Here is a 27197-nt window from a genome sequence, read left to right on the forward strand (position 1 = left end):
TGATGTTCAATGCTAAAGAGCTGGGCTGAGGACTCACACCCACCTCGCTGCAGAAGAATGGTCCTTGCTCCTCTGAGCACACTGGCTGAATTTACTGGAAGAAGTGAATGTTTTCTCGATTCTCGTTTTTATTTCTGTTGGGCTTTCCTGCTCCAGAGGCACGGATTTTCTAGGAGCAGAACAGGCTCCGTAGGTGCCTGGCAGCAGCCCCAGCGCAGTCTCCTGGGGACGCTGCCAGGTGAAGTGTGTTTCATAATTGCCAGTCACAGGATGCAGATGGGGCCTGAGAGGCTGAGTCTTGCACAACAGAGGGAGTGAGAGCTTGTGCCTTGGGGACCGAGGGGGAAGGGCTTTGCGCTTTATAAGAAAACCTGAATGATGACAGAGATGCCATAGGTTGCATTTTCCCTCCTCTTAAAGGAAAAAAAGGGTTTTTTTCATACCCATCAGATGGCACTTAGCACATGACCCTCTCTGAAGATCAGCCCTCAGAGCTCAGGAATGAATTTCCAGGCCACTCACTGGGCAGCCAGCTCCACTAAGAGTGTGCTCTGTGGCTTAGCTGAGCCCACCTCTTGGGTCATGTCATAGAACCTTCAGAAGCCAAGGGAGTGGGCCAGAGGCCAAACAAGGTTCTCAGCCCTCCTTGCAAAGAGAAGGCCAGGACCACTAAGGTGTGCACAGAGCCCTCCCACCCCAGCGAAGAGAATCCTCCCCCACCTTTCCTGTGGGAGGGACCTCATCACCTGGCCCTGAGAAAGTCAAATATTATATTATAAAATCTCTAAATAATTCACATGAACTCCCCACTTCCATCCCACCCGTGGGCATGTTCAAGAGATGCCAGATAACAATGGACCTGGGTCCTACAGCCAAAAGCACATCTTCGACAGTTGTGTTTGTTCCTTGTCATGGCCTCAATTGTATGGCAGAAGATCAAGGCTCTCCAAATGCATGCGCACACACACACATGCACACAGCCTACCCTTTAAACTACTTTCCTGTGTTTCTTTGGTAGTGCACGCCACCCACAGAGGTCAGTGCTGAGTTAACATGGTCCTGGGGCTGTCGAGGGGACTTGGGAGTCATCCGTCAGTCCAGTTCTCCACAGTCCCCATTCCTGGATGGTACTGTAAGGAAGCTTCCCGGGAAAGGGAGAAACTCTGAGAGTAGAGAAACTCGTTGGCAGCATTCAGGTGTGGAGAGGGTGGCTTCCTCTCACACACTGTGGGGAGGCCTCGCTCCCTCGGGAAGGCGGCGGTGGGCCCCCGCTCTCGGCCCTGAGACTGGGAGAGCTGATTGTAGACACTGAAGTGGGTGTTTCCTGGTGGCTGGGTGCCCTGAGTGGAGATAGTGGGCAGCCGAGGCATCATAGTGGTGGTGGTGAAGTGCGTGGGGAAGGACTGGTAAGGCACAGTCTCCATGGTCTGAACGCTGTAGCTCGTGTACGGAGAGACTGACGTCCACATGTTACAGCTCAGGGGGGGTGGGGGCAAGTCGTCCACCCCAGACACCCCGGCAATCTCAGGCCCTGAACCCGAGTACATACAGGCTTCTCTTGGGGTCACCTCACTGCAGTAGGAGGGGCTCAGCATCTGTTGGTCGTAGGGAGGGGGAGAACGAAAGTAATGATCCTCCCCCACTGCAGAGGGGGCATCCAGGTAGGAGCGTTTGCAGGGTAGGTCCAGGTGGCGGGCATTGTCTGCTGGAAGACAAAGAAACCTTCAGGAAGAGCCATTCCCACCAGCCCACGGCCAGAGCACCCCGGCTGGAGGCCAGGATAAGCCTACCTTTGTCATTCAGGGCCCACCCTTGTCCTGTGTTGCCATGGCACTCCCAAAACCACTTTAATCAGCAACAGCTTTTATAAGGTGGCAGCAGCCGAGAAATGGTGAGATTATGGACCTTGCCCACAGGCACAGGGACACTCCATCAATGGGCACTGAGTCGTGTGTTTAGCCAGGAGGCCCTCAGCTTTGATCCTTTGCCTTGACTCTTGGGGCTGAGAAGAGGCCTTAATGTGTGCTGGCATTCTTAGACTAGACCCACCCTGGCCAAGGAAAGTAGACACAATTGCCAGACCAAACCAGGCCCAGAGGCCACATCTGTCTGAATGAGCCAGGAAATTAAAGTCACAGCATTTCTGCCTCAATCCTCAGCTCCCAGGAAGGCCTTTAGGAAGCCCAAGCTACCCGCAGGCATGTTCCTGCTGCTTTTAGAAGAGGAAGTAAACCCTACCCGTGTTCAAAGAAGTCCCATCAAACTGTCATTACACAGATTCCAAGATAACATTGTTTACAAAATTAAGAAATGGAGCTGATAATAAGTAAAAGGTGACTTCTACTTTTGAGCCTAAGCTAATACTCTGGGAAAAGATAACCTCAGCTGCCCCAAACCATTTTCAACCATGAGGACTTGACTCTCTAGGGTGGCATGTCCCCCCTGGAATCCAGGGATGACCCAGGCCCCAGGACTTGGGCAGCAGCCCACTGAACAAACTTAAGAGCGCTTGTCCTGTGGCTTATCTTGGTTTACCTCCTCTGTTTTCTCTAGAGCAGTGGTCGGCAAACTCATTAGTCAACAGAACGGCAAACCGCGGCTCGCTAGCCACATATGGCTCGTGAGCCGCAGTTTGCCGACCACTGCTCTAGAGATTCACTCTGGGAGTATGTGCACAGGGCGGGGCGGCCTGGGGAGTGGGCCACGTTTGAAGGCCTGTGCCCACCTCTGCCCCAGGTAGAGGCATCTTCCTTGATGAGGCACTTGCCCCTCTCTTACCCAGCTCTCTCCTTCACCCCTCACTCATCCCTCCTCTCCATCTTCTCTCCAGATTCCTCCTTTCTCTCAAGTGCACTAAGCTCTTGAACTTGGAAAGTGGCCCAGTCACTCTAGGTCAGGAGTGAGCAAATGGTTCTGTAAAGGGCCAGATAGTAAATATTTCAGGCTCTGTGGGCCGTGTGGAATCTGTCGCCACTACAATAGGTCTCTGAATAATGTTGTTTCCTTCAACATCATTTCATTATAATGTTGATAAGGAAAAATAACCACTTCTGGGCCAGGGCCACTGTGTGGAGTTGGCACGTTCTCCCCACGTCTGCGTGGGTTTTCTCTGGTACTCCCGTTTCCTCTCGCATCCCAAAGATGAGGACATGCGGTGAGTTGGCTTGTCTACGTTGTCCCTGAGTGAGGGTGGGTTTGCCTTGTGCCCGGGACAGGCTCCAGCCACCTGCCACCCTGAATTGCAAAAGGTTGCAAAATCATTGTTTTAACTTTTTAAATTAACCTTTCTTAAATGTACATACAGTTCACATTTATTTCAGTATTTAATGTTGAAGTGTTTGGCATCTTTATCTGGAAGTTTGATGGTGTTTTTGTGACCAGAACTATGCTGTAGGAACTTAGCTCTTGTTTATATCAATTAGCCTGTGGTAACACTGGTTTTGTCACGCTTAGTGTTGCTTGAAGTCGCAGAGCCTGTGGACGACGTTAAGCCAGGACTTGCTGTTCGCAGCTCTGCTGTCATCACATGAAAGCAGCCACCGACAGCGGGTAAGTAAATGTGCGTGGCTGTGCTCCAATACAGCTTTATTTACGGTGCTAACATTTGAGTTTCATATGATGTTCACATATCATGAAATTATCTTTTGATTTTTTTCAGATATTAAAAAATGTAAAAAACGTTTTGTATGGTTCACAGACACAAACAAAAACAGGCAACAGATTTAGCCCAAGAGCCACAGTTTGCCAACCCCTGGTCTAGGTCCTTAGATCTAATGGGACTGGTACCAGAGCTCTGCCCGCTGGTCCGTACGAACTGGGCTGAGAGAACATTCTAGATTGCAAGCAAAAGTCCCCAAACTCATTCCCAAGAGAATTTCAGCAACCCCATGAAGTTTTCTGGTATAATAGCACTAATTGCCCCTAGTTTACAGATGAAGGAATCTATAGATTTATAGATGAGACCTGGCACCAGACAGAGCACAGATGTGCTGGTTCTGGCTCAGGGCTCAGCACACACAGCGCTGTTGCCTTTGGTCCTGGCCCAAGTCTACATCCACAATAGCTCATCTCCATTCTCAAGAAGCCTTTGCAGGCCCTGGTGTGACAAGGCAGAGAGCCTGCAGTCATGGCTCCAGGTTGCCCCTGTTCTAGGATTGAGGTTGCTTTGATGAGTGACAACCCCAATCCAAAACCTCTGGACTGTGACCCCTCAGCCTCCGCCCCTGCTCAGAGGCAGAGTCCAGCAGGTTTTATGCTCTCTGCTCACCCTGTGGAGGCTCTCAAAGCATTGGCTGCAAGGCAACAACACCTGGAGTTGGGGAGGGGTACCAGTGTCCGGGGACACCAAGGCCGTGAGCTATCCGTGAGGATTCTGAAGGCCGCATTAAAAGCAAGAACCAACATCCCTGCCCTGAGCCCAGCCATGGTTCCTAACCCTTCAGGCTTGCTCTCCCATGTGTGCATGTGTGCACGTGTGCACATGCGCACAGGTGTGCATCTATGCGTGCTTCCATGTGTAGTGGGGAGTGTGTGCGAGGTGAGCTTCACCCCTCCACTGACCCTCTAGGGCTTTCACACCAGAGAGAGCTACCTCGTCTTTTCAGGCAGTGATAGAAGAGGCTTGAATCTCTCTGGGCCGGGAAGGTGTTGAGGGGAAGGTCCTGTGGCTCTGCTCCAGCAAACTGCATGTGAGCCCCGTTCTCGTACTGGTAGTGCTGCAGCGCCTGGTGGGGGCCATGCAGGGGGCTGACGACGTCGGGCTTGGCCGCCAGCTGGGTGGAGACGAGCCTCTGCCTCATGATGCTTTTGGAGATCACAGGGTATTCTTTGCTGGAGCAGCGGGGAGGGGAGACAGTCAGAGGGAGATAGGAAAGAGTGAAGGTACTTTTGAGGGTTACCGAGTCCACGTACCTGAACCCAGGCTGCCCATCCCACCCCCGGGACCCCCACCTCTGCAGCCGGGCTACACGCAGGTCACTGTCGTCACTGCCCCGGAATCCCTTGGCAAAAGGGTTGTTCTCAATTTTCAGCTGTGTGATCTGTCAGGAGAGGACACGCAATAGAGGTGCTAGGATAGAGGACTGGGCTGGCCTCAGCCCTCCTCCCGCCCCAGGCACATTCAGAATTCATGGCAGGGTCTGGGGAAGTTGCCCACCCAGCCCTGGCTCTAGGGGAAGTTGCCCACCCAGCCCAGGGCCAGCCTATGTTAGATGGCTTCACTGTGGCCATCTCATCCTGGGCCCTCCTTGGCCTCACCCTGCACATCTTGTCACTGGCTCTTATCCACCCTACTCGCTACAGACCCTCCACATCTGTATTCTGCTCTCACGGTGCTCCTGGCTCAGTCCCTCATCATTCTCCCCCGGTGCCTGTGACAGCTTCCTGTCCCTGTCACCCCTGTCCAGTGCAATTGCCACATCAAGTTTCCAAGGACTGTTGTAGATGCAAATCTGCCTCTGTCACTCTCTGCCTAAAGTCCACCACAGCCGTGGTCCCTCTGAGTGACCCTTGACCCCTCACCAGTCCAATGTGCACGATGTGAGAAGCACGCTGAAGAGGGTAGCACAGGCAAAGGCAGAGGGGCTGGGGTGTGACCCATGCAGGGATCGGAAGCAGTTTGGTTGGGCTGGGGAGGGTGAGTAGTGGGAGGCAGCCTCTGACCACAGCTGACAGGGCCCCAGGGCTCTCCCTGACCCCACCCCCGCCCCCCACCTCTCTGCAGGCCCAGCATTCGACCTTTGAATCCCACCAGGGAGAGAGATTATAGACGAAGGGTCCTAACACTGATGCCACGGGGCAAGCTCCACGCTCCAGTTTTTACAGTTGCCAACCTTGATCCCTAAATAGAGAGCATAATTACTTTGCACAGAGGTTTAGGAGTCTGGTCTCCCTTCCTGCTAATTATGCCTCTCCCTGCACTGGGCCTGCCTCCACCTCACTGCCTCCAAAGCTGCACTCCCTGCCTCTCTCTGAAAGCCAACAGAAATGCCGCATGGTGTCGGTGGTGGGAACTGCAGCTGTACCTTGTGATTCTGGTAGGAGGTCACGGAGATGAAGGATGTCTCTGGAAACACGTGGGTGCAGAAGGCTGTGTTTTTGGAGCCAAAAGCATTGTTCTCATCAGCCTTCACGATGTGTAGCCGAGGCTGGTACTTGTGCATGGAGTTGAGAATGATCTGGAAGACAAGGGTCTCATTCTGAGCTCCAGGTCCCCACCCACTGGCCCTTGGCCTCTTTCAGCTGACCCTGGACTGGCTTTCATCTCCTAAAAGCCCAGGCCCCAGCACCTGACTACAGGGACTGAGCCCAGAAAGGTCCTAAAGTTCCCACGTGAAGAACCAGGCCCCTGGGCTCCTACTTGGCCTCTGTGCTCCAGCACCTATACCTGGACCCAGGACTTCCCTATGTTAGATGGCTTCACTGTGGCAATGGAGAACTTAGCAGTTTAAAGTCCCCAGGGAACTCAGCAGTGTAGTAGGTGGAATTCTGAGTTACAGACAAAAGTCCAGGTTGCCACTGTCTCACTGTCTGACCTCAGACAAGTAACTGGACATCTCTTAGCCCCAGTTTTCATATCTGTAAAATGGGATCATAATGCATAACTTACCTGTTCCCCTACCGGCTGACTCTTCCCCTTGCTTCTCCCTCTTTTTCTCCTGCTTCTTTGCCCCCCTGCCATCTCATCCCTCCCTCCTACTTATGTGTGACCAGCCTTCCCCAGAAACGCTCACAATCAGGGCTCAGCCCCCTCCTCACATTTGTCAGCAACAAAAGCAACTTCCCAGCCCAGGAGTCTGTGGAATGGGGGAGGGAGGGAGCTGAAGAGAATGGTGCACTCTGACCTTTGTCATCTAGTAACTCCTTTGTTCATTCATTCTCAGCCTTCACAGAGGCCTGCTGGGGTAGTTGGGAGACTTAGCTGCATCCTATCCTGAGACCTGCCTGAGGCTGCTCACAGCCTAGGGAAACTCCATCCCAGGCTTGGTACCAAGGTAGGAGACAAAGTTCCTAAAATAAGCCAGAGGAGGCCAGAGGCCCTGAGGTGCCTGGGCTGGGGCGGTGGGTCACCCTCATGGCCAAAGCTTATGAAAGAGGCCAGGAGGCGTGGCCCTGGTGCCTGGGAGTAACACACAGTAGTGGCTGCTCAAAACCTGCTTCGTTCGACTGCGCCCCACGGTAGCGGCTGCATCATGTGCCATTAAAATGTATTTTTTTATCGTTGACATTTGCCAGACGCACTCCCCATTGGAGGCAAGACCAGGAATTTGGGGCATTTTATCAGCACTGCTGCTTTTGTTAACCCTTGGGCTCCTGTCTGGCTGGGCTAGGCTGGCCCTGGGTCCCAGTCCCCTTTCCTTTCTCTCCTTTCTCCCCACCTGGTGCTGAAGCTTAGTGAAAGGTTTCAGTTCTGAGTGACCAGAGCCTGGAGAAGGCCAGGGCCAGGCTCTCCCATGGAAAGCGGGCAGAAGCCTTAGTCTGGGGAGGCTCTACTCGGACCACACCCCAGGGACAGGACAGCCCAGAGCACAGGTTCAGTTGAGGAGGTAGTTGGCCAGGAGCTGGGCTGTGGGCTCTGGCTTTCCCTGGGTTCCTTGGTTTTGGCCGAGCAGCTCCTTCCAGCAGGAACTAGCTTTTCTGCCTCCTGCACCAGCCACTACCCCTTAGCCCTCAGTGACAAACCTCTGGACCCTCTTGGGGCAGAGCCAGAGCTTCCCAAGCCCCAAACCAGGTCCTACAGCTGGATACCCACTTCCCAACTGGGCCTGCCAGACAAGAGACACAGTGAGACTAATGACAGGCGGTGGTGTGGTGGGGCTTGATGGACGTCCCTTTCCAGGGAAAGGTCCACTGGGGAGAGGAGCTGGATCTTGGAAAACACCTCCCGGTCCCGTTAGTTCCTCTGTCACCTGCACTATTCCCTCAAGCTGTAGGAGCTAACAAAGAAACTAAGTTCCCACAAGCCCCAGCGACTGAATCCCTGGGAGATGGTCTAGATGCCCCTAGGAATCCCCAGATTCCTACCTCTGCATCTTTGCACATCCAGTTCCCTGTGCTGTTTTTATCTTCCTTTCCCATTCTCTCTCACCTTCTAGGCCTAACAACTCCTCCAGGAAGCCTTCCTAGATTACTAGGGCCTGCTCTGAACTCCCAGTTCCGAAACTTCCCATGTATTTTCTCTGTGGCTGTGGTGCTGCTTCCTCCTGACTTCCTATTTCTTCTTGTCCCTTCAATTGAACTAAAAACTCCTCAAGAAAAGGGGCCATATCTTTAATCCTTTTGTACTTTTTCCCAAAACAGGAACTAGTAAGTGCAAGGCAGGGTTACAGGCATGGGGAGACCTGGGCCATGGTCAGAAACTCTCTATCCACTCCTCTCTTGTCTCTCTTTGTTCAGACAAGCTAGCCTCTAAGGCATTTTTCAGGTCAAAAATGGTGATTAAATGTGTGCATAGACAGTCTTTCTGAGAGCACGCACATGCTCCCTGGCAACAGGACCACTCCTGGTCACTCGGCTCTCCTGGGGAGGGGGCTCAGGGGAGAACACAGGCACCTGCCCATGAGGCTGTGCTGGCCCCTAGGGGCACCTCAGGACCAATGGCAGCAGTCACAGGCTGTAACAGTCAGCCAGAGCCATGGGTATTTTCAGCTCCCCTTTTCCTCATAGTCCCCCTCCTCCAGGTCCAGTCCGTAGTGACCAAGTCCTATGACTCTGGCTGTAAAACAAAAGCCTCCCCTTTCCCGCTGCGCAGCCCTGGTTCAGACCCCTCTGTCTCTCACGGGATTTAGGGACCTCCTCCTCACAGTCTCCATCTACTTCTCTCCATTTCACCTGGGATACATCCGGTCAGGTCACTCCCCTGCTCAGAACCTTATGGCTCATCCAAGAAGACCATCCGTTGCTTGAGAGCAGGGCCCTTTGTATTTCCTCCGCTTGCCTCATGTCCCCACCACCCCACTCCTGCCAGCATTTAGTCAGCTTCTAGTCATAATGTCACCTTTGACGGTTCCTTCTTGCCCCTTGGGATAAACGCCACACTTCGTAGCCCATTGGACAAAGTCCTGGATTGTCCAACACACCTTCTAGGGAAGGGAACCAGACAGGCTGGCAGGGGAATCTGGGAAGAAGAGAGAAATGGCCAGACCTGCAGGGGCAGGTAGGCACCACTAGGGTGTGCAATCCCAGCCTCAGAGAAGTGAAGAAGGGCCTGGAAGCTTCTATGGACCCCTGATCACCAGCTGCAAGTCCTGAGCAAAGCTCTTCCCCTCCAGTCGTTGGGGTCCCCATCTATAAAGTGAGGTCTTCCACTAAGTGGTCCCAAATACCCTCCTGACTCTGACAGTCTGGAACCTGGACAGGTGTCTGGAAGGAAGTCCCGCCCATGGAACCAACACAAATATAAATTGGAGCCTCAGTCCCATCAGCCGGAGAGAATGTGAGACCAACGCGGTGACTCACACACCTGGCTTCACTCGGAAGTTCCTCAGGCGTCACATTGAACTACTTTGCCAGTCTCACATTTATATTTGTTGCCGAGGATATTGGGCCAAATGGGCCAGCCACGTCAACAAAGCCCACTACACGGCTGGTCTCGTCATCATCGCTGTTTTATGGAAATGGGATTCATTATGTCCTGGCTACGATTCAGAAGCCTGTTCTGTTTTAACAACTGCGATAGCGCCAAACATCCATCTTCTCAAGAGATCACCGTAGCATGCTCCGCCCGTGGGGCCCAGAATTATCTACATTAGAAACACAGAATATTAGGGTACGGAGAGGCAGACCTGGGATCTTTTGAGTCCAACCTCCTCATTTTGCAGATGAGGACCAGGAGGCCTGTCGTGGGGGTGGGACTTGCCCAAGGACACCCGGCGGAGCCTGAGGAGAATCCAGATGGCCTCCGAGAGAGTACACGCTGCTCTCGGCAGCTCAGTCATTGCAGTGGACCCTTGAGCAACACGGCACGAACTGCGTGGATCCACTTACACACGGATGTTTTTGTAATTGACTCGTGCAGTTCAAACGGTATTGTTCAACGGTCAACTCTGAGGATGGGAATTGCTCTCGGGCCAGTAACCATGGGCCCAGAAACTGCAATAAATAGCCAATGTCCACTGAGCATATCCTGTGTGCCAGGCCTTGGGCCGAGTATTCTACACACATCATATAATTCATCTTTATAATCCCCATAAAGTAGGCATTATTATCAGCCCCATTTTAACAGAGGCTCAGCTCAGGGAGGTGAAGGCATTTGCCCAACCTTAGACAGCCAATGGGAGACAGAATTGGTGCTAACTTCCAAGCCTGAACTTGTACCTGTACCTGGCTGGTGAGGGCCAAACCTGATCTGGAGTTGTATGGGGGCATCCATCTATATGTGCCAAAGCCCCCGGCAAGGGCTCATCACGTTGTCAGGGCTCAGCAAATAGGGGAGGAAAAGGACAGCAATAGATCTGGGCCCCCACTGGCAAGTTAACAGCCTAAGCTTTGGGGGGACACCAGCCCCTGGTGGAGGAAGTGTCTTCTCTGTCTACATAGCACCCCCTTCAGCGGGTCCACTCATTCACTTACTGCTGACCAGCACCCACCTTTTGCCAGAAACAGTTCCAGGCACTAGGACATACTGGTGATTAAAAACCTTATGGTTTCCTTTTTAGTGGGCAGTCACACAGTCATCCAAAATCAAGCAGAAGCCCTGACTGGTTTGGCTCAGTGGATGGAGCGTCAGCCTGTGGACTGAAGGGTCCCAGGTTCGGTTCCGGTCTAGGGCATGTACCTTGGTTGTGGGCACATCCCCAGTGGGGAGTGTGCAGGAGGCAACTGATCAATGTTTCTCTCTCATCGATGTTCCTGACTCTCTATTCCTCTCCCTTCCTCTCTGTAAAAAATCAATAAAATATATTTAAAAAAAAAAAAAGAAGACAAAATCAAGCAGAAACTGGTGGTGAGAAAATGCAGTGGAAGAAAGTCCGCATTGATAATAGTAACAACATGAAATACAGAATGAGAAAGGACTCTAGGATCTTAGGAAGAAAACGTGAATATACTTTCGGAGGACAAAAAGCAGACTCCAACAAAGAGAAAGGCATTCCTACCAATGTCCCTAAGTAAATTTATCATTTATAGCGATTCTCATAAAAATATAAGGAAAAGGGGAGGCCAAGGGAGGTAAAATATATATGGTGACAAAAAGAAAGTAGACTTTGGGTGGGGAGCACACAATGGAGTATACAGATGTGGTATTATAGAGTTGTACACCTGAAACCTGTACGATGCTGTTGACCCATGGTAGCCCAGTAATCTAATTTAAATCAATCAATCAATAAAAATAAGTTTCATTCTTAACACTGCAAGCTTGTCCTAAAGTTCATGTGAAAAAATGCATGAGTCTAGCCCAGGAAACTGAAAAAGAAGAGCGAGGGGGAGAGCAGCCCTGCCAGGCATTGAAACTATTCTGAAGCCTCTGGCACCTGAACAGTCACAGACTCAACTGGGGATTTCGACTCCTGAAATAAGCATCTAAAGCAGGAGGAGAGAGCACTCGCCAGTTACCGGTGTCGGCACAACTGGATAGCTCTCTAGAAAAGAATAAAAAAGTTGGATTCACACCTCCTATCAAATGCCAGAATAAAGTCCAAAAGAATCAATGGTTTAAATGTAAAAATAAACCCATAAAACACTAAAAGAAAACAGAAGAAAATTCCCTTGTAAGTGAGGAGTGGATATGGGCTTTCAATGACTCACAGTGCAGAATGTGTAAGGAAAAGACCAGTGCATTCAATGAAAAACTCCTGTGCAGGAATACCACCATAGCAAAACCCCAAGACCAGTGACAAACTGGGAAACATATATACAACTCATATCACAGATAGGAGCTAAGCCTTCCTAATTCAGAAAAGTCCTAGAATTGATAAGTAATAAAAAAAAATCTAAGAGAAAAATGAGCAAAGGATAAAGACAGCAGTTCACAGAAGAGGAAATCCATATAAAAAAGATGCTTAACCTCACTCATAATAAAGGAAATACAAATTAAAACTAAAATTGATATCTCTACATTTCACCCATCGGACTGGCAAAAACCCAAACCTTTTCTCTCCCACCATGTTGGTGAGGCTACAGCGATGGCGGGAATATACATCAGTGTAACTCAATGGCGGGCAGAATTACAAATGACAAATCCAAATACCCTTTGAACAGGCACTTTATGGCACAGATATACTTGGCACAGATATACAATGCCATATGCACAACCTTAATCAAAAGAGAAAAACATAGGAAAACATCTGAGTCCTATAAGGGCTGGCTACATAATTTATGGAACAATCATGGGGTGAAATTCTATGCAGCTGTGAAAAAAGGAATGAGGACGCTCTAGATCAGTGGTCGGCAAACTCATTAGTCAACAGAGCCAAATATCAACAGTACAACGATTGAAATTTTTTTTGAGAGCCGAAAACTGACTTCAGCGCATGGGCCACGAAGTTTCAATCGCACTGTACGTGCGCGCCCGCACGTGGTATTTTGTGGAAGAGCCACACTCAAGGGGCCAAAGAGCCGCATGTGGCTCGCGAGCTGCAGTTTGCCAACCACTGCTCTAGATGAATGGAACCATCACCCTGATATACTAGGTCAGTGGTCGGCAAACTCATTAGTCAAGAGAGCCAAATATCAACAGTACAATGATTGAAATTTCTTTTGCGAGCCAAATTTTTTAAACTTAAACTTCTTGTAACGCCACTTCTTCAAAATAGACTCCCCAGGCCGTGGTATTTTGTGGAAGAGCCACACTCAAGGGGCCAAAGAGGCTCATGTGGCTCGCGAGCCGCGGTTTGCCAACCACTGTACTAGGTTGACAAAGCAAGGTGCAGAAAAGGGTTTGTAGTATGCTACCATTTGTGTCTAAAGAAGGGATCTGAGATTCTGCATTCTGCTTGTCTATGCAAAAAGAAACGCTGAAAAGAATTAGTAACATTGGTTACCTGTGGCTAGGATTGGAAGAAACTAGATGGATGAAAGAAGACATTTTGGTTTAGTCATTGGTTTATTTTTAAACCCTGTGAATGCATTTCCTATTCAAAAACAAATGTGACAAATGAGTATAAAATTGTAACTGTGGAAAGTACTAGGGTAGAAAGGTGCTCAAAGTTCTGAAAGCCTATGAGGGGGACCCCGAACCGTCTCCCTGAAGAAGTGCATTTGAGCTTGGATCCCAAGCTGGGGAGGGACTAACTAGGGGAAGAGGCTTGCAGCCAGAGGAGGAGGAGGTAGCACACTGAGGGGACTGTGCCCATGTTACTTTGTGGCCAAGGAGCTGCAGTCCACACCCCCAGCCCTGGGTGAACTCAGCCTCTGGAACAGATTCAAAAATCAAATTCATGTCAGAAATCATAAACTGACCTTCCTCCTCAGGAATCTGGGAGATTTGAGACAAGAAAAGTAAGACCTATGTGCCAGCCATCTCCATGCCTCACCGTGGGAAACAGACCCTACCCCAGTGAGGCCCTCAACTTTCCGAAGCATCTCTTTCCACCCACGGTCATTGGCCCATGGACACAGGGTGGGGTGGCAAGTAGGAGGGCATGATGGGCAAGCAGCCTGCACAGCCAGCAGAAGTGGAGCCACACTGGGGCTGTATAGAGGCAGCTCAGTCCTGCCCCAACCCCTGATCCTTTCTGCCCCTGCTGCCTGCCTTGCCTGTGGCCTTGGGTTTTATTCCACAACCCAGGGGTCATACCCTGAACCTACCCCTTGAGAACAGAGGACTTTCCCAGACTCAGCAAAAACCCACAAGGAGTTTTCAAGTCAGAACCCAGTCCTGTCTTTTTGGAGCATGTGGTCATGTGGTCTAAGGGGGTCCTTGTCCTGAAGCCTCTGCCTGTCATGCAGGACAAGCTGCCCTGGCTGCCCAGCCCCAGCCCTCCCCTGAACCCTGGATCCTTCTCCTGGTGGAAGGCTGCAATTGGGGGGCGCAGCTAGATAAAGTCCCTCAAGTGCTATGAGATAAGTCCAAAGTCCATTTGGCTGGAGAACGGTACTTGAGGTTTGGAAGCTCCTGGGAATAACTGAACATTTGGAGATGAGTTAGGCAGAAGGAAGGACTTGTTTGGGGCAAGTTCACAGTATGAGATGGCACTTTCCCAGGTTCCTGCACTGAGAAGCCAAGAAGGGTGACTTGGAGAGTTCACCACTACCATGGACACAGGCCAAGGAACAGAGAGCCCAGGTCCAGGCCCTGATATGTCTAGGAAGTTAACCCGTCCTCCACCGCCTCGCCTGCACGGCCAAAGCCTGCTCCCTCCCCAGCGGTGCTCCAAATAGCTGAAGATGTGACAGCCTGCGCCTTGGGTACAGAAAGACAGGTGGAGAAGCCGAGAGTGCTGAACTGAAATCAGAAAGCAGGGTCCAAGCACTGCTCCCAGCTCCTGAGACAATCACTGCATCTCCTGAGCCCTGCCACCCCACAGGGGGCGTCATAACCAATAAACTGCACATGCTGGGTAGGGGATGGGGGAGAAGGAAGATGCGCTGCAGGCATGGCAAGTGTAGCCGGGGCACCCCCCACCACAGCCCCTCAAGCAGCCCCACTGGCCCAGACACAAGACTATATGCAGGGTTAGTGCAAGCCCCTAAGGGCCTCAGTAGAGCCACCAAAGAGGCAAGTCAGGCTGGGAAAACCTACTACTGGGCTTGCAAGGGTAGGTCTGTCTCCCACTCTTAAAAAGCCCATCTTTTCAGCCCCTTGACTGTCTCCCCTGCCATTTTCTGCAGAGGTGTCGGGGTGGTGGAAGAGTCCTCTCAGGCATCCCTACAGCTGGGAACCATTATGGCAAGCTATGCATCCAAAATTCTCACCAGAGCTTTGATCCCTGGGTCCCCTGGCCACTCACCCAAAGATTCAGCTCCTGCCAAGCTCTGTGCTCACCCCAGGCGCCTGTCCCCTGGGGTCTGCAGTGTGTGCGGTTGTGGGCAGAGATGGGCTTATCAGCTAGGTTCCCTACCTTCCACCACAGAAGCCCTCACTAACCTTCCAAGGTTGGTGCCACAGCCTGGCCAAGCAGAGGCTGGGAGGAGCTGGCTGGGAACAAAGTCTTGGCCAGGACGGTGCTCAGGAAGACCTTGAAGGCCCCTCTCCCCTCAGTTGCAAGGCCCTGACCTTTCCCATTGGATCGCTGGCTTGTCTCTGCCCCCACGATAGGTTGGGGCTGCACGAGCACATGCCACTGTGCACACCTGCATGTCTCTGCCATTCACCCAACAGCACCTACTGGCCCTGCATGGGAAAAACCCGGGATGCTTGCAAAATAGATAAGTTGGGAGTCAATTACATTAATTAAGCATTCTCACAGTTGCCTGTTTATGGATCACCAACTCAGAAAAGAATGGAAGAGACTCTAAGAAAATCAGAGCTAAGAGCTGCTTGCTAGTAACATACCAGTCAATTGGAAACACAGCAGTGTTGGCATTTTCCACGGGGAACTGTGATTCACAGAATTCTGATTTGCCCGCAGATCTCCAGAAATAGAACTGAGGCTTGAAAGAGGCACGTACCTGCCTGCACACCCCACTGCTGCTTCCCCCACCACCCTGCACACCTGAGCACTAGGTGGGCAGACCGGTAACTGCATCTCGGAGGCTCTCATGCACCCACATGACCCTCACCCACCCTGCACTTCCAGGGTAACCACGGGTAGCCTAGAGGGGTAGGGCCTGTGCCCTGGCACATAATACCAGGCCTCCAGACTTTAGTTTGCCCCACACACTTGAGCTAAAAATTTCCACATAAAAAGCTTTTTGTGGGTCTGCCAGGGCCAGATGGCGAAAGAATAAGCTTTAGCAGCCTGGATGGGGCGTCAACAGCAGCATCCGTAGGGCTTCAGAATCTCTTTGGAGAGCCAGGTCCCAGGCAAGGCCAGGAAGGAGTGGACAGGAGCCAAAGCAAGGCCTCCCCTTCAAGAGGGCAGGCAGCTGCCAGGCCAAGCAGACAGACACGCCAAAGAGAGGCTTGGACTCATCGTGACGCTTTCTCAAGGAAGTGGACTGTTTTATGCTCCAGCAAGGCCAAATCTGGGGAAACCGAAGCTGGGCGATCAGACCCATCATCGCCATCATTGTTGTCACAGCTGCCTTTTATTTAGAGCCTCCTTGGTGTAAGGTGCTTCCTGCATATTCTCTTGTTTAATTCTCACACCCATGAAAATTGTGCATGGTCATCTTCCCTTTCTAGACAAGGAAACTAAGGCTCCAAAGGCTAAGAAACTCGCCCAAAGTCACACAGCCAGTAAGCACTAAGGGAAGGATGTGCAACTGTGGGAATGGGACCTTGGCTCCTGCCACAATCTGCCTGACAAGTGCCAAAGCCTGGAGCTGGATCCACAGAGTGGATTCTCCTGATCCCCACCCACCCATCCATCCGCAGCCAGCCCAGGACTCGTCCTCGGGGCCAGGTGGTCCCTTCTTACATGGCCGAAGGGGTCCAAGTGGTTGTTTGTCAGCTTCAGCTTCTGGAAGGAGACCAGCTGCCTCATCCAGTGGGCCCCAGTCGCTGGAGAATCCGGATGGACATAGAGCCTTCCTGGCATGGCGGGCTCAGCCTTCCCTGCCACCATCCTGCCAACAGAGCAACCGACCACAGCAGGGGATTACTCTGAGGTCTGGGAAGCCCAGAGTCCCCGTCCCCTCTCTGAGGGCAAATGCTCATAGACCTCAAGGGAAAAATTGATGCTGGTCCCATCACACTGACAATTTAGGACTTTGGGGGTAGCAGTGAAGCACAGAAGAAAGCGTGAAAGAGAAAGGGACATAACAGAGAAATGTCATTGTTTACTAGAAGGAATGGGGCGAACCACAAATGTATTATGGGGGATTTAGGCAGCACTTCTCTGTGTTATATAGACCATTTTAAAATGTTATAAATTATATTATTTGGAGGGGGCTTCTCAGAGGACCCAGACAACTTTCAGATTTCTTGCCCCCAAAACAATGCTTGCCCCAAAGAAATTAATTGGTCTTGGTCCCCTCAGCCAGAGCCAGCTCTGAGTGCTAATACAGCCCAGAGAGAGAAGTAGAAACATAGTCCTGGGCAGGACTGGCCACTGAATCCACCCAGCCTCTGCAGGCCCCAAAAACCACCCACCAGGGAGCCCACATCCCAGGCTGCTGATTCATTTGATCCCTCGCTCTCCTTGAGCACTGTCCTGGGCTCTGGGGGCAGACAGGGCACTAAGAAGGTGGCCTCAGGAAATGGAGCCCAGTGTTTATTTACCCAGCCCCCAGCCTGGTTTTGCCCTTCAATCCAGCCCCTTGCCAAAGGGTCCCATCATCCAACCACCGGACCCACTGACTCTGGGTGGGGGACACACAATGCAGCCAGGCAAAGAGGAAGTGAGTGGAGAAACAGAAGAGAGATGCCACAGAGCAGGCAGCTGGACCCCACCGGAAAACGGCTCCCATCCTCCTCCCCACGCAATGCCAGAGCCTAAATCAACCCCGGGTGGGTGTTCACCTGTCACCCCACAGCATAGTCAGCAGTCCTGTTTGTCCACAGCTGTGGGGAGAGCACAGACCCTGAAGTCCACCAAATACTGCAGCTCATGTTCAGCCCCAGCCCCAGCCCCGCCTGCAGCAGGTGTGCAGACATCTGCCGACCCTGCAGCCTCTGCAGACCCCGCTGCCCAGGCTGCAGATCTGGGCAGTCATTCGGACTAACTGGTGAGTCCCTGGAGCAAACATCAGGTGGCGATGGGTGTGGTGAATGGAAAGAGCAGTGGAGGGAAGGCAGGTGATGTGAGGGTCCCAGTTCTTACCATTTGTTGTCACAGAACTTGTAGCGGTGGTCATCTGCAGGGACGATGTCAATCAGCAGGATATATTTGGTCTTGGGGTTCATGCCCGTGACCTTTACCTTGTAGCTGGGGAACATCCTCCTGGGAGAAGCCAAAGGGTGAGGCGGAGCCATGGTCAGAGCACCAGGAGAGATGGCACCGAATGAGCAAGGGGGGCAGAAGGCCTAAAGGGGCACTGCCCCTATAGCAAGAGGTCTTGGCATCGGTCAGAGCTGTGGGATCCTGTGTACGTCACTTCCCTCTCTGGCCTCAGCCGCCCCCTACACAAGGAGAGGAATGCACCAGCCATTCCCTCTGAGCCCCTGCAGCTGTCAGTCTGTGTGTTAGAAGGAGGGTTTACATGGTTTCCCAAACTGAATCCCCACCCCCAGCCTAGTGGCTGTGAGCAGGTAAAGCATAGAGGCCCTGGTCAGGATCCTGAGAGAGGATTTTTTTTAAAAAATATATTTTATTGATTTTTTTACAGAGAGGAAGGGAGAGGGATAGAGAGTTAGAAACATCGATGAGAGAGAGACATGGATCAGCTGCCTCCTGCACACCCCCTACTGGGGATGTGCCCGCAACCAAGGTACATGCCCTTGACCAGAATCGAACCTGGGACCCTTCAGTCCGCAGGCCGACGCTCTATCCACTGAGCCAAACCGGTTAGGGCCTGAGAGAGGATTTTGACACCAAGCTGCCTGCCTTAATTTCCCTCTTGTCCTTCACCAGTCCGTGGACAGCTAAAATTCTGGGGTGCTGTTATAGGGGGCCAGAGCAGCAGACCTAGGAGTCTGTCAGCCGCTCCGTTAAGCAATGAGATGGCTCCTCTGCTCATTTCTCTGTGGAAACCCTCAGGCCTCAAACCAACTTGCAGGAGAGCAGGAGAGTTCTGCTAGGTCTTTGGATTCCTTCGGTGTTTAGCAGAGATGAACGTTTGGACTGGGCCTGTCCACAGGAACTGGGTGCTGGGAAAGTCAGCCCAGGAGCCTCGGGAGAAGAGCATGGATTCCAGAGCCACTCTGCGTGATTCACAGCCTGTCCCCCCACCCCCCTCCACCGCCACCACCACCACCACAAGTGGGAGGCCTTGGACAGCGCGCTCGGCTCTCTGTGCCTCGGCTTCTTTATCTCTAAGATGCGGATATTACTACGTATCTCATAGGTTGCTGTGTGGAGTAAATGAATCCATGCACCACAATTACCATGGACCCACTGTACTGCTCTCTCCACAAACCTGTGGGATGACCTACCTCTAAGAAAATAGATTCATCAAAAGATGTTTTCCAGTCCCTGCAGCCCATGCTGAGACTTTCCAGGGCCCTGAGGCTCAGAGAACATTCTAGAGAAGAGCTTCCCCAGGCCCCTCAGCACATAGACACATACAACAGCATGCACACACACCTGCATGGCACAACTCCGTCCCCGGTCACGAGGTCCCTGACACTGGACTTTCTCAGAGGGGCAGACAGTTGTCCTCAGACACCCCAACCCTCCAAGATAGCCTCTCACAATTGGCCCCAAACCTAAATGAAGGGCCAAGTCCCCTGAGCCCGACCTGCCCACTCCAGGACAGCCATCGGGTGGTCCTCTGCCTCTCACTAAGCTGAGAGAAAATCCAGGGGCCCTCAAGAGAAGCTGTCCTGGACCCCTCAGATTATTGGAGTCCCCCAGTTTGTCAACAGGGGTACCTGCTTACCTGGACAGGGCAAGGCTTCCATAAGCTGCCAGACCCTACAGCAAGCCCAGGTCAGGCCCTGAGGTGCAGGGTTCCATTCCACTCCCCAGCCCAGCCAGGTCTGTGCCCCCGCTTGCTGGAGGAGAGGCGGGGGAAGGCTGCAGTGGGCCGGGATGTGGGAGGTGCATGACTGTGTGGATGCACCAGCGCATGTGGTGGCGTGCGAGGTGGAGTGCGCATGCGTGCATGTGTGCGTGCCTGGAGGCAGGAGGGAAGTTCTAGCTGCAAGTCTAGGGACTTATAAACCGTGTGGAAGAATTTGTCTCAGATGTCAATTGAAAGCATTTTCAAATGTCCACCCCACCCCCTCTCCAGGACGGGGGAAGTGAGAGGGCTCAGGAACCCAATCCTGCTGCTCACCACCCCCCTGTCTGGCCTGGGGGCACAGCTGGAGCTGCACCACCCTCTTTCCTGGCCCAGCCTCTCCCCTGGTGGGCCTAAACCTGAGAGGGGGGCCACAGCTGCCTCAGCTCCCCCCTCCCTGGGCCGGCGGGGGGGGGGGCACACCCTGTCCTTTCCAGGCACCATTTTATAACTGCCACGGAAACAGCCACAAAATGGGGCAGCCCTGGCTGTGCGTGGCTGCTGGGTACCAGTGCCCTGCACGTGGCCGGTTTCTCCTGTTATCACCCCAGTGGCAACAGCAGAGGGCCGGCATGGCTGCCCCCAGGCCAAAGGGGGCTGGGAGACTAGGGCTCGCTGCCACTTCTGCAGGCTTCACAGCCTGGGGTCCTGTCCTCCGCCTTCTCCTGCTCCCCCCTGCGTCCACCTCAGCAGCACAGGGGGCCAGGCTGGCTGGGGTGCTTTTCTGACGGCCAGCAAAGAGCCTGCGCTCGGCCCTCCAAGGCCGGGAGCCTGCATCCTATGATTTGCCTTCTGCTAGAAACTGACTACAGACGAGATCCCCGATGGTGGTAACCTCTCAGGAGGTTTTGCAGGAGGTGGGGCAAGGACGGGCAAGAACGGAGTGAAGGTGTCTCGCAGCCTCTGCCTCCCTGCCCACCAATCCCCCCCTCTTAGGAAGCAGGGAGGGAGATGGGACATCTGGTCTGAAGGGGGAGTTGAAAAGGCTCCTCCGTGAGCTCCCTTCCTTCATGGAAACATACCTCCTCTCTGTCAGGTTCAGTGGTGAGGGCCCTGGGCCACAGAGAACACACTGTGGGGACCCCAGGCACAGCCACATCCCCTCTAGGGGCTCTAGCAGGATGGAGGCTGCCCTGTGAGGGGAAAAGCTGAGTGTGACGTGAAACAACGCCCCCCCCCATAGGCTCTGCCCAGCCTGAGGGCACCCGCCCTGGCTCCAGAAGCGGCTGAAGTTGGAGCCCAGAGGCTGGGCATGGGAGGACCCGCAGGTGGGCATCACTGAGGCCAGGCCGGGCTTGGGAGCCGGACTTTCCTCTAGGCTCAGCCTGCACTGCAGCGGTCCTCCCCGCTGAAACCGATGAGCGGATGGAGTGATACTGTTTCTGTGACTGGGACATAAAATGTACCTGAAACTGACGCCTATGTCGGAAATGAACACCTCAGTGGGAAGGGGCGGGAGTGGCCACGAAGGGAGGTAATGGCTGAGCCGCCTGCATCCCACGCAGCCCCGCCACCAGCGCTGGATGTCAAGTCCTGGCTCGCTGTCCCAGACACCTTGCGCCCCGCGGCGCCCCCCCCCCCGCCCCCCCGCCAACCCCAGCCCTGAGCTCCGCCAGCCCTCTCTCCATCGTTCCCCCGCGCCCCACTAGCCCTTTCCCTAACCTCTCGTCGCTCCCCACTAGCCCTCTCCCGGCGCCCCGCCAGCCATCTCCCCATCCTCTCCTCGCGCCGTCAGCCCTCTCCCCGAGTCCTGCCCGCCGTCTCCCCATCCTCCATCCTCTCCCCGCCCCTCCGCACCTTCTGCACGGCCCCGAGAGCCTTCCCTCTGCCCAGGCGCCCTCTCCGCTCCCTCCTAGTTTGCCGTCCCGCCGGGCTCCCGGACCCCCGCAGGAGGAGCGCTCCCCAGCACTCGCGGAAACGGCTCCGCCGGGGAATAAACAAGCCGCCCGCCCCGCCGGCCTGGGGAGGAGATGAAAGCCGGGGCTCCTCCTCTGATCATGAAACAGGCTCTGAAAGGGTGCGGGGCTGAGTCTTTATCTACTTCATACTCGGAAATGGTTTTAGAATGAACTGCTAAGATAAGCTTCCTTGGACGGGGCGCGGAGAAACGGTTTGAGGACATTTTGATTTTGGCAACAAATCCTTAAATGCAAACTCACTGCTGAGCGGGAACATGCAAGTTACAGCTGGGCTCAGAGCGCCGCCAGTTCAAAGCACTGGCCCACTTGCCCCACCAAGCCTGCAAGGGGGACAGGGAAGAGCGACCTAAGGGACCCACCAATTCTCCCCACCCAGCGGCTCCGCAAGCCTCAACCCACCGCAGCTCCGACTTCCCGGGGTGGGGAGAGTCCAACAGGGACCCCAGGAGCAGCTCTAGGTGCTTTCCTTTAAATGTAGGTGCAAAACCAAATCGGAGGGGTGAGAAGTCTGGAGAGAGATTCCCAGGGGGCGGGGAGAGGTGGTGACTGCAGGGCCCACGAGGGAGTGTTCTGTTTCTTTATCTGGGTGGTGGTCACACAGGTGTGCTCACTCTGTGAAAGTCTATAGAGCTGCACAATTAAGAATTGCTCACTTTTCTGCAGGAATGTTCCACTTCAATAACATTGACATTAAAATTTATACACACACGCACACACAGAGAGACCCTGGAGCGCAGATTCTGAAAGGCAAAAAAGGTTGGGGGTCCAGAGAAGACCTCATCAGTCTTTCTATCCCTAGTTTCTGGGGATCTTCAGGAAGAATTCGGCATATGTTAGGAAGAGGCCAGGGCCAGCAACCAAGGCTGAGTTTGGGGGCTGCTGTGGGGCCAAATCTTTTGTAGCCAAATGATTCCTGAGAGCAATACCACAGCTACGTAATTTATTTCCACTTCACACACACACACAGTTTTCTAACTCACTCAGAGCATTTTTAAGAAATATTTTCCCTGAGGTGGGGGCAGGAGTGAGGGTGTGTGGAATGGATGCTGTTTGGGAAGGTCAGTTGCTTCTCTGAGATTCTTTTTTTAAAAGACATTTCCTTCTGATAGACTTTTGCTTTCAGAAAATACTTTAAAAAGAGATCAAAGCACTCTCTCCCCAATCCACTTTCCCAGTGTCTTCAACCCTTACTTCTCTTATCACCCACGCCACTGAGCTCTGACGCTGTGTATACAGAGCGAGGGCAATTGGCTTTGAAGCCCTGGATTAAGCCAGGCCAAATCCTTGCCTCAGAATAACAAACAATACAGGTTCAACAGGAGTTCTCATCGGTAGTTCATTTTTCAAACGCAAATTCACTGTCACTAACACAAGCAACATTGAACTCAACAGGCTCTGAAGGCTGATAGTGGAGATTTATCTGGTGGCACAACCATGACCTAGGAGTAGAGCCGTCAGACGGTTAGGAAATTTTCATTTTGGGGAGGTTTATATTTAAGTTTTTGTGGAGCTCACTTTTATCTGTGTTTGGGAGAAAAATGCAGTTTCTCACATGTATCAAGCTTGGCAGGGGATGTAGGGAGGCAGAGAAAGGGTCTGTTCTCTGCAGACCACAGCATGAACCTTCTGGTGGCGGGGCCTGCGAGGGACAGAGACTGGCTGGGGAGGGGTCTGGCCACATCTTATGCCGGAGCATTCTGAAATCAGAAATTGATGTATCCCACTGTGGTTGGCACCTTATTCACCAGATTCAATTGTTCGAGAATTCAAACTCACTCCCGTGGCTTCAGACCTTCGAAGGCTGAAGGGCAAGAGGTTTGTGACTCAAGGACTCAAACTGACTTGAGAACATTCTGTTCCCTCTTCTCCAGGACCCACCCTTTCATCAACCAGACAGCAATTACCCTGCCCCTAACCAGCCAGGCTCTCTGGGACAGAGCAACAGCCCCCGTTCTAAACATTGACCTGGCCCTGTAAATAAGCAATCAGGGAAGTTTCTCCAAGTTGGGGTGGGGTACCATGTGCTTGGCTTGTGGAGACCTGGTAACGGCCTAACTGCTCTCTACAAGAGCCTTGTGCCTTTCTTTCTCCAGGATCGGCTGATGTCCAACTCTAACAGTCTAGGACTCCATGAGTCAAGGTTTAGGAGAAGGGTCCAGGTCATCTGCTGAGAAATGGAAGTGTTGATAGAGACACGAAGAAGAGAAGAGGGAGAGGCACTGGACAGGAGGTTGAAGAGCCATAAGCCCAAGCAAAGCAAGCTGCCTCCTGAGGCTACCCTGGGAGAGAGGCATGGGGGGCGGGCGGGGGCCGGGGGGAGGGGGGAGAGACAGGGAACAGAGCAATGAAAGGGGTCTCTGAAGTCAGTGGGCAGCTATGTAGGAGGAAAAGCGTCTGTGAGAACTCTGAGGGAAGGGAAGGCCAGTGGCTTTCGTAAGGACCAGACCTGGTGCAAGGATAACTTTCTGCCAGAGAAAGGAAAGACTGTGATGAATCCATAATTGCCCAACATCATCACAACCATTTTTTAAATTATATCATCAGTCCCTGTGGCCCATCTCGAAGCCTCCACTAGAATCAGGCACAAAACTTTGCCTGCAGCCAGTCATCTCTGAAAGTGTGTGTGTTGGGGGGGGGGATGTTGTGGGGAGGGGGAGGACCCAAGCAGATGCAGAAAACCCCACTGAGAAAAATCACTAATGCCTTTTGTTTAAAACGGCAGAGGCCAGGCATGCCCAAAGAACCAGCTGGCCATTTATTTTCTAGAGACAAGGTTATTTCTGCTGCCTAAAAATGGAAGTTCTGAATCTTTCTCTGTCTTCTTTCCTTCTGTCCACCATAGCAGTCTCAAGAACTAAATCCCCCCTCTTCACACCTGTAATCAACTCAACAACTGACCATGCACCACCCACACGATCCCTGGTTTGAGTCTCACACTACTGGAAAAAGATGGGATGGCAGGTAGATCTGTAGTCACCACCGCTGTTTTGCCTAGCACCACTGAGCCACAGGAAGTTCAGGCTTTGCCTAAGTGCACTCAGCTAGGAAAAGGCCGGGCTTGTGACACCTCCCCCCCCCCCACCCCCGCCCCACACTGACCTCGTGACCACTCCATGTGGAACCCTCAGCCAGGCTCCCCTAATGCATCCTTTCCCCATCTCCCAAATGCAGCAAATTCAGGCCCTGACATCTAACTGCTCCCTTTCCTGATAGAGACCCTGGGTGGCCAGGCCACCTCCCTGACTTAGGCACGACCCCCACCCCCACAAAATAAAGGAAACCTCACAAGGCCAGCCAGCACCCCTACACGGAAAACCACCGCCTTTTGTTTCCGTTGAAGAGCCTAAGCAGTTCAACAGCGTTCTCTAAAAAGTAGGGGGGGAATGCTGAGTGAATACCAGACATTTCTCTTAACTATGGCTCACATTATTAGCATTTGTTACATTAATGTTATAGCTAGCATTTATTGTGTGCTTACATGTGCAGGAGGTGTGCTGAGTGTTTTACATACAGCTGTATGAAGACACACCTATTATTTTACAGCTGGGGATGAGGAGGGGCAGAGACCCTCGCCTGAGGGCTGCCCAGATGGAAGTAGCTGAGCAGCAACTGAAGCCCCTGATGTCTGACTGCAGATTCCTGGCGGACACTTCCCCACCTTAGTCTTCAGAAAACCCGGTTATGGGCCCACAGCCAGGCCAAGGGACAGCTTCACAACTAACCTGTCCCGCAAGGATCACAATCAAGTGTGAGTATGTGGAGGAGGCAGGGGAGGAGAAAAAGGGGGTTCCTGAACCTGAACTTTCCAGCGTCTCTGTCTGGACCATCTCCCTTCACCTGAGAACCACTCTGTTGCTCTCCACCGCTGCCCCACCCAGGCGAGCTGCCCCAGCCAATCTCTCCGTCAAGCCCATCTGCATCTTCCTCCTCTCACCCTCTCCTCCGGGTCCTCTCCCACAGACACCAGCACATTTTAAAGATGTTTCCACTTTATAAATCATCCCTCTCTGGCAGCCACTGAGAGCTGCTCCTCAAACAACACACACACAGGGCCCAGTGTGCCTTCGCCTTGGCCAAGGAGGGGGCTGGCACTGGAAAGCGGCACCCGTGGGATGAGAGACTTGGGGTTCACGCTGCCCCCATCACGTTATGGAAATAGGAAAACATGGTCCCTTCCCCTTCCCCCATGGGGGCATCTCCAGGTGCCCCACCAATGCAATCCTGCAAAACCCTGCAGATCCCCAAAAGAAGGACAAAGCAGCTGCCCAGGGGCCCAAAACTTCTGGAGCCGGGGCCCTCGAGTCCCAGAGCAGCGACCCTTACTTACAGTCATTCACATAGTGCTGCCCCTCCCACGCTCCCTGGAGGGGTAGCCCCTGTGGTTTCCGCCACCCTGTGGGAAGTACTCTCCGGACCCGGGGCTAAGGCCAGAGCGGTGCGGTGAGGGGAACTCGCATCGTTTCCTCCCCTCCCCCCGCCCTGGAGACCCCGAAGGCTGCTAGGGTGCCCTGGGGGATACCCATTGCTCTATCCATCATCCCCTCCCCCAGAGTCTATCTCCCAGGGCTGACCTGCCCGCCTTGGTGATGATCATCTCCGTGCCCGCCTCGTGGAACTTCTTCCAGAGCTCCTTCTCATGCAGGCCCACCTTGATGTTCTCGATGGTCTAGGGATGGGAGGGAGGGGACTTGTGTCGGCCTGGCCCGGGCTCCGGCAGAGCCCTCAGCAGGGAGAGCACGGGCCCAAGGAGCTTTGCAGAAGCTGACTGCCAGTCCGGAGCCCACGCCTCAAGACCTCCTTTCAGGAAATTATTCTGTACCATTGATGAATTGTTAAGAAATGTAATCAGTAGCTGAACCCCCTCCTTCGGAGCTGCGCCTGTAGATGGGCCGGCAGAGGACACGTGAACTGCCCGCGCCACGGTGGGTGACTCCACCTGCCCAGACGTAGCCGCAGCCTGGGGGAGAGCACAGACCCAGGAGGGGCGCCTCCTCCGCCAGACGCGCGCCCTCGGACACTGCACGCAGACCCGCAGACCCGCACCGGCGGGAGGCGTGCGCGCGCAGACACGGTCATTGTCTTCATCCTGTTATCACCGTGACCTCCCGGTGAAGTCCCCGCGGCGGCTCCCACGCACACCCGGCCGTCGGGGCCGCTCTTTCCGCCGGGTCCTAGGCTTTCACCCCCGACCCCTCAGGCTCCTCAGACTGGACACTTGGCCTGGGCTCCCTCCGCGGCCGCCGGGCTTCCCTCCCCCTGTCCCAGAGGGGTCCCAGTGGGGCAGGCCGGAAGGCAGAGAGCCCCTGCCGGGGGAGCGCCACAAGCAGCGCAGGACGCAGCCAGGCCCCCAGGAAGCGAGTCCTGCCTGGAGTGGGGCGGAATGACACACTGGAGGCCCTGCACACGGGCCGCCGCGCGACCGCTCCCCGACGGCCGCCGCGTCCCTACCTGCTCAGCGGCGGCGGCGTTGGCGGCGGTGTCGGCTCCGGGGACCGGGGAGCTGCCCAGCGCGGCTCCGCTGAGGTCCGAGGCGGCCAGCGCGGGCTCAGGGGCGGTGGCAGCGTTGGCCTCGCCGAGCGCTGGGCCCGGGGCCCGGAAGGCCTCCTCGCTCTCCGACAGGCCCTTATCCTGCAGCAT

The 27197-nt window shown here is 53.6% G+C and overlaps 1 protein-coding gene across 2 annotated transcripts; it reads right to left on the reverse strand.

The window, feature by feature from the left end:
- Window positions 1–1085: 1085 nt before the first annotated feature.
- TBX4 (T-box transcription factor 4) lies at window positions 1086–27197 on the reverse strand (the record flags this gene model as incomplete). 2 transcript variants are annotated; one of them, XM_080680072.1, is made up of 8 exons in its annotated part: window positions 1086–1702; window positions 4592–4830; window positions 4951–5039; window positions 6024–6176; window positions 16458–16605; window positions 17802–17921; window positions 26132–26226; window positions 27009–27197. In XM_080680072.1, the coding sequence occupies 8 exons, from the start codon at window positions 27195–27197 to the stop codon at window positions 1086–1088; spliced, it is 1650 nt and encodes a 549-aa protein (XP_080536198.1). The 2 variants fall into 2 exon arrangements, with proteins under 2 accessions (XP_080536198.1, XP_080536197.1); XM_080680071.1 differs by having other exon boundaries at window positions 1086–1705.

The sequence above is a fragment of the Plecotus auritus genome (genome assembly GCF_963455305.1).
Source record: "Plecotus auritus genome assembly, chromosome: 7".
NCBI lineage: Eukaryota > Metazoa > Chordata > Mammalia > Chiroptera > Vespertilionidae > Plecotus > Plecotus auritus.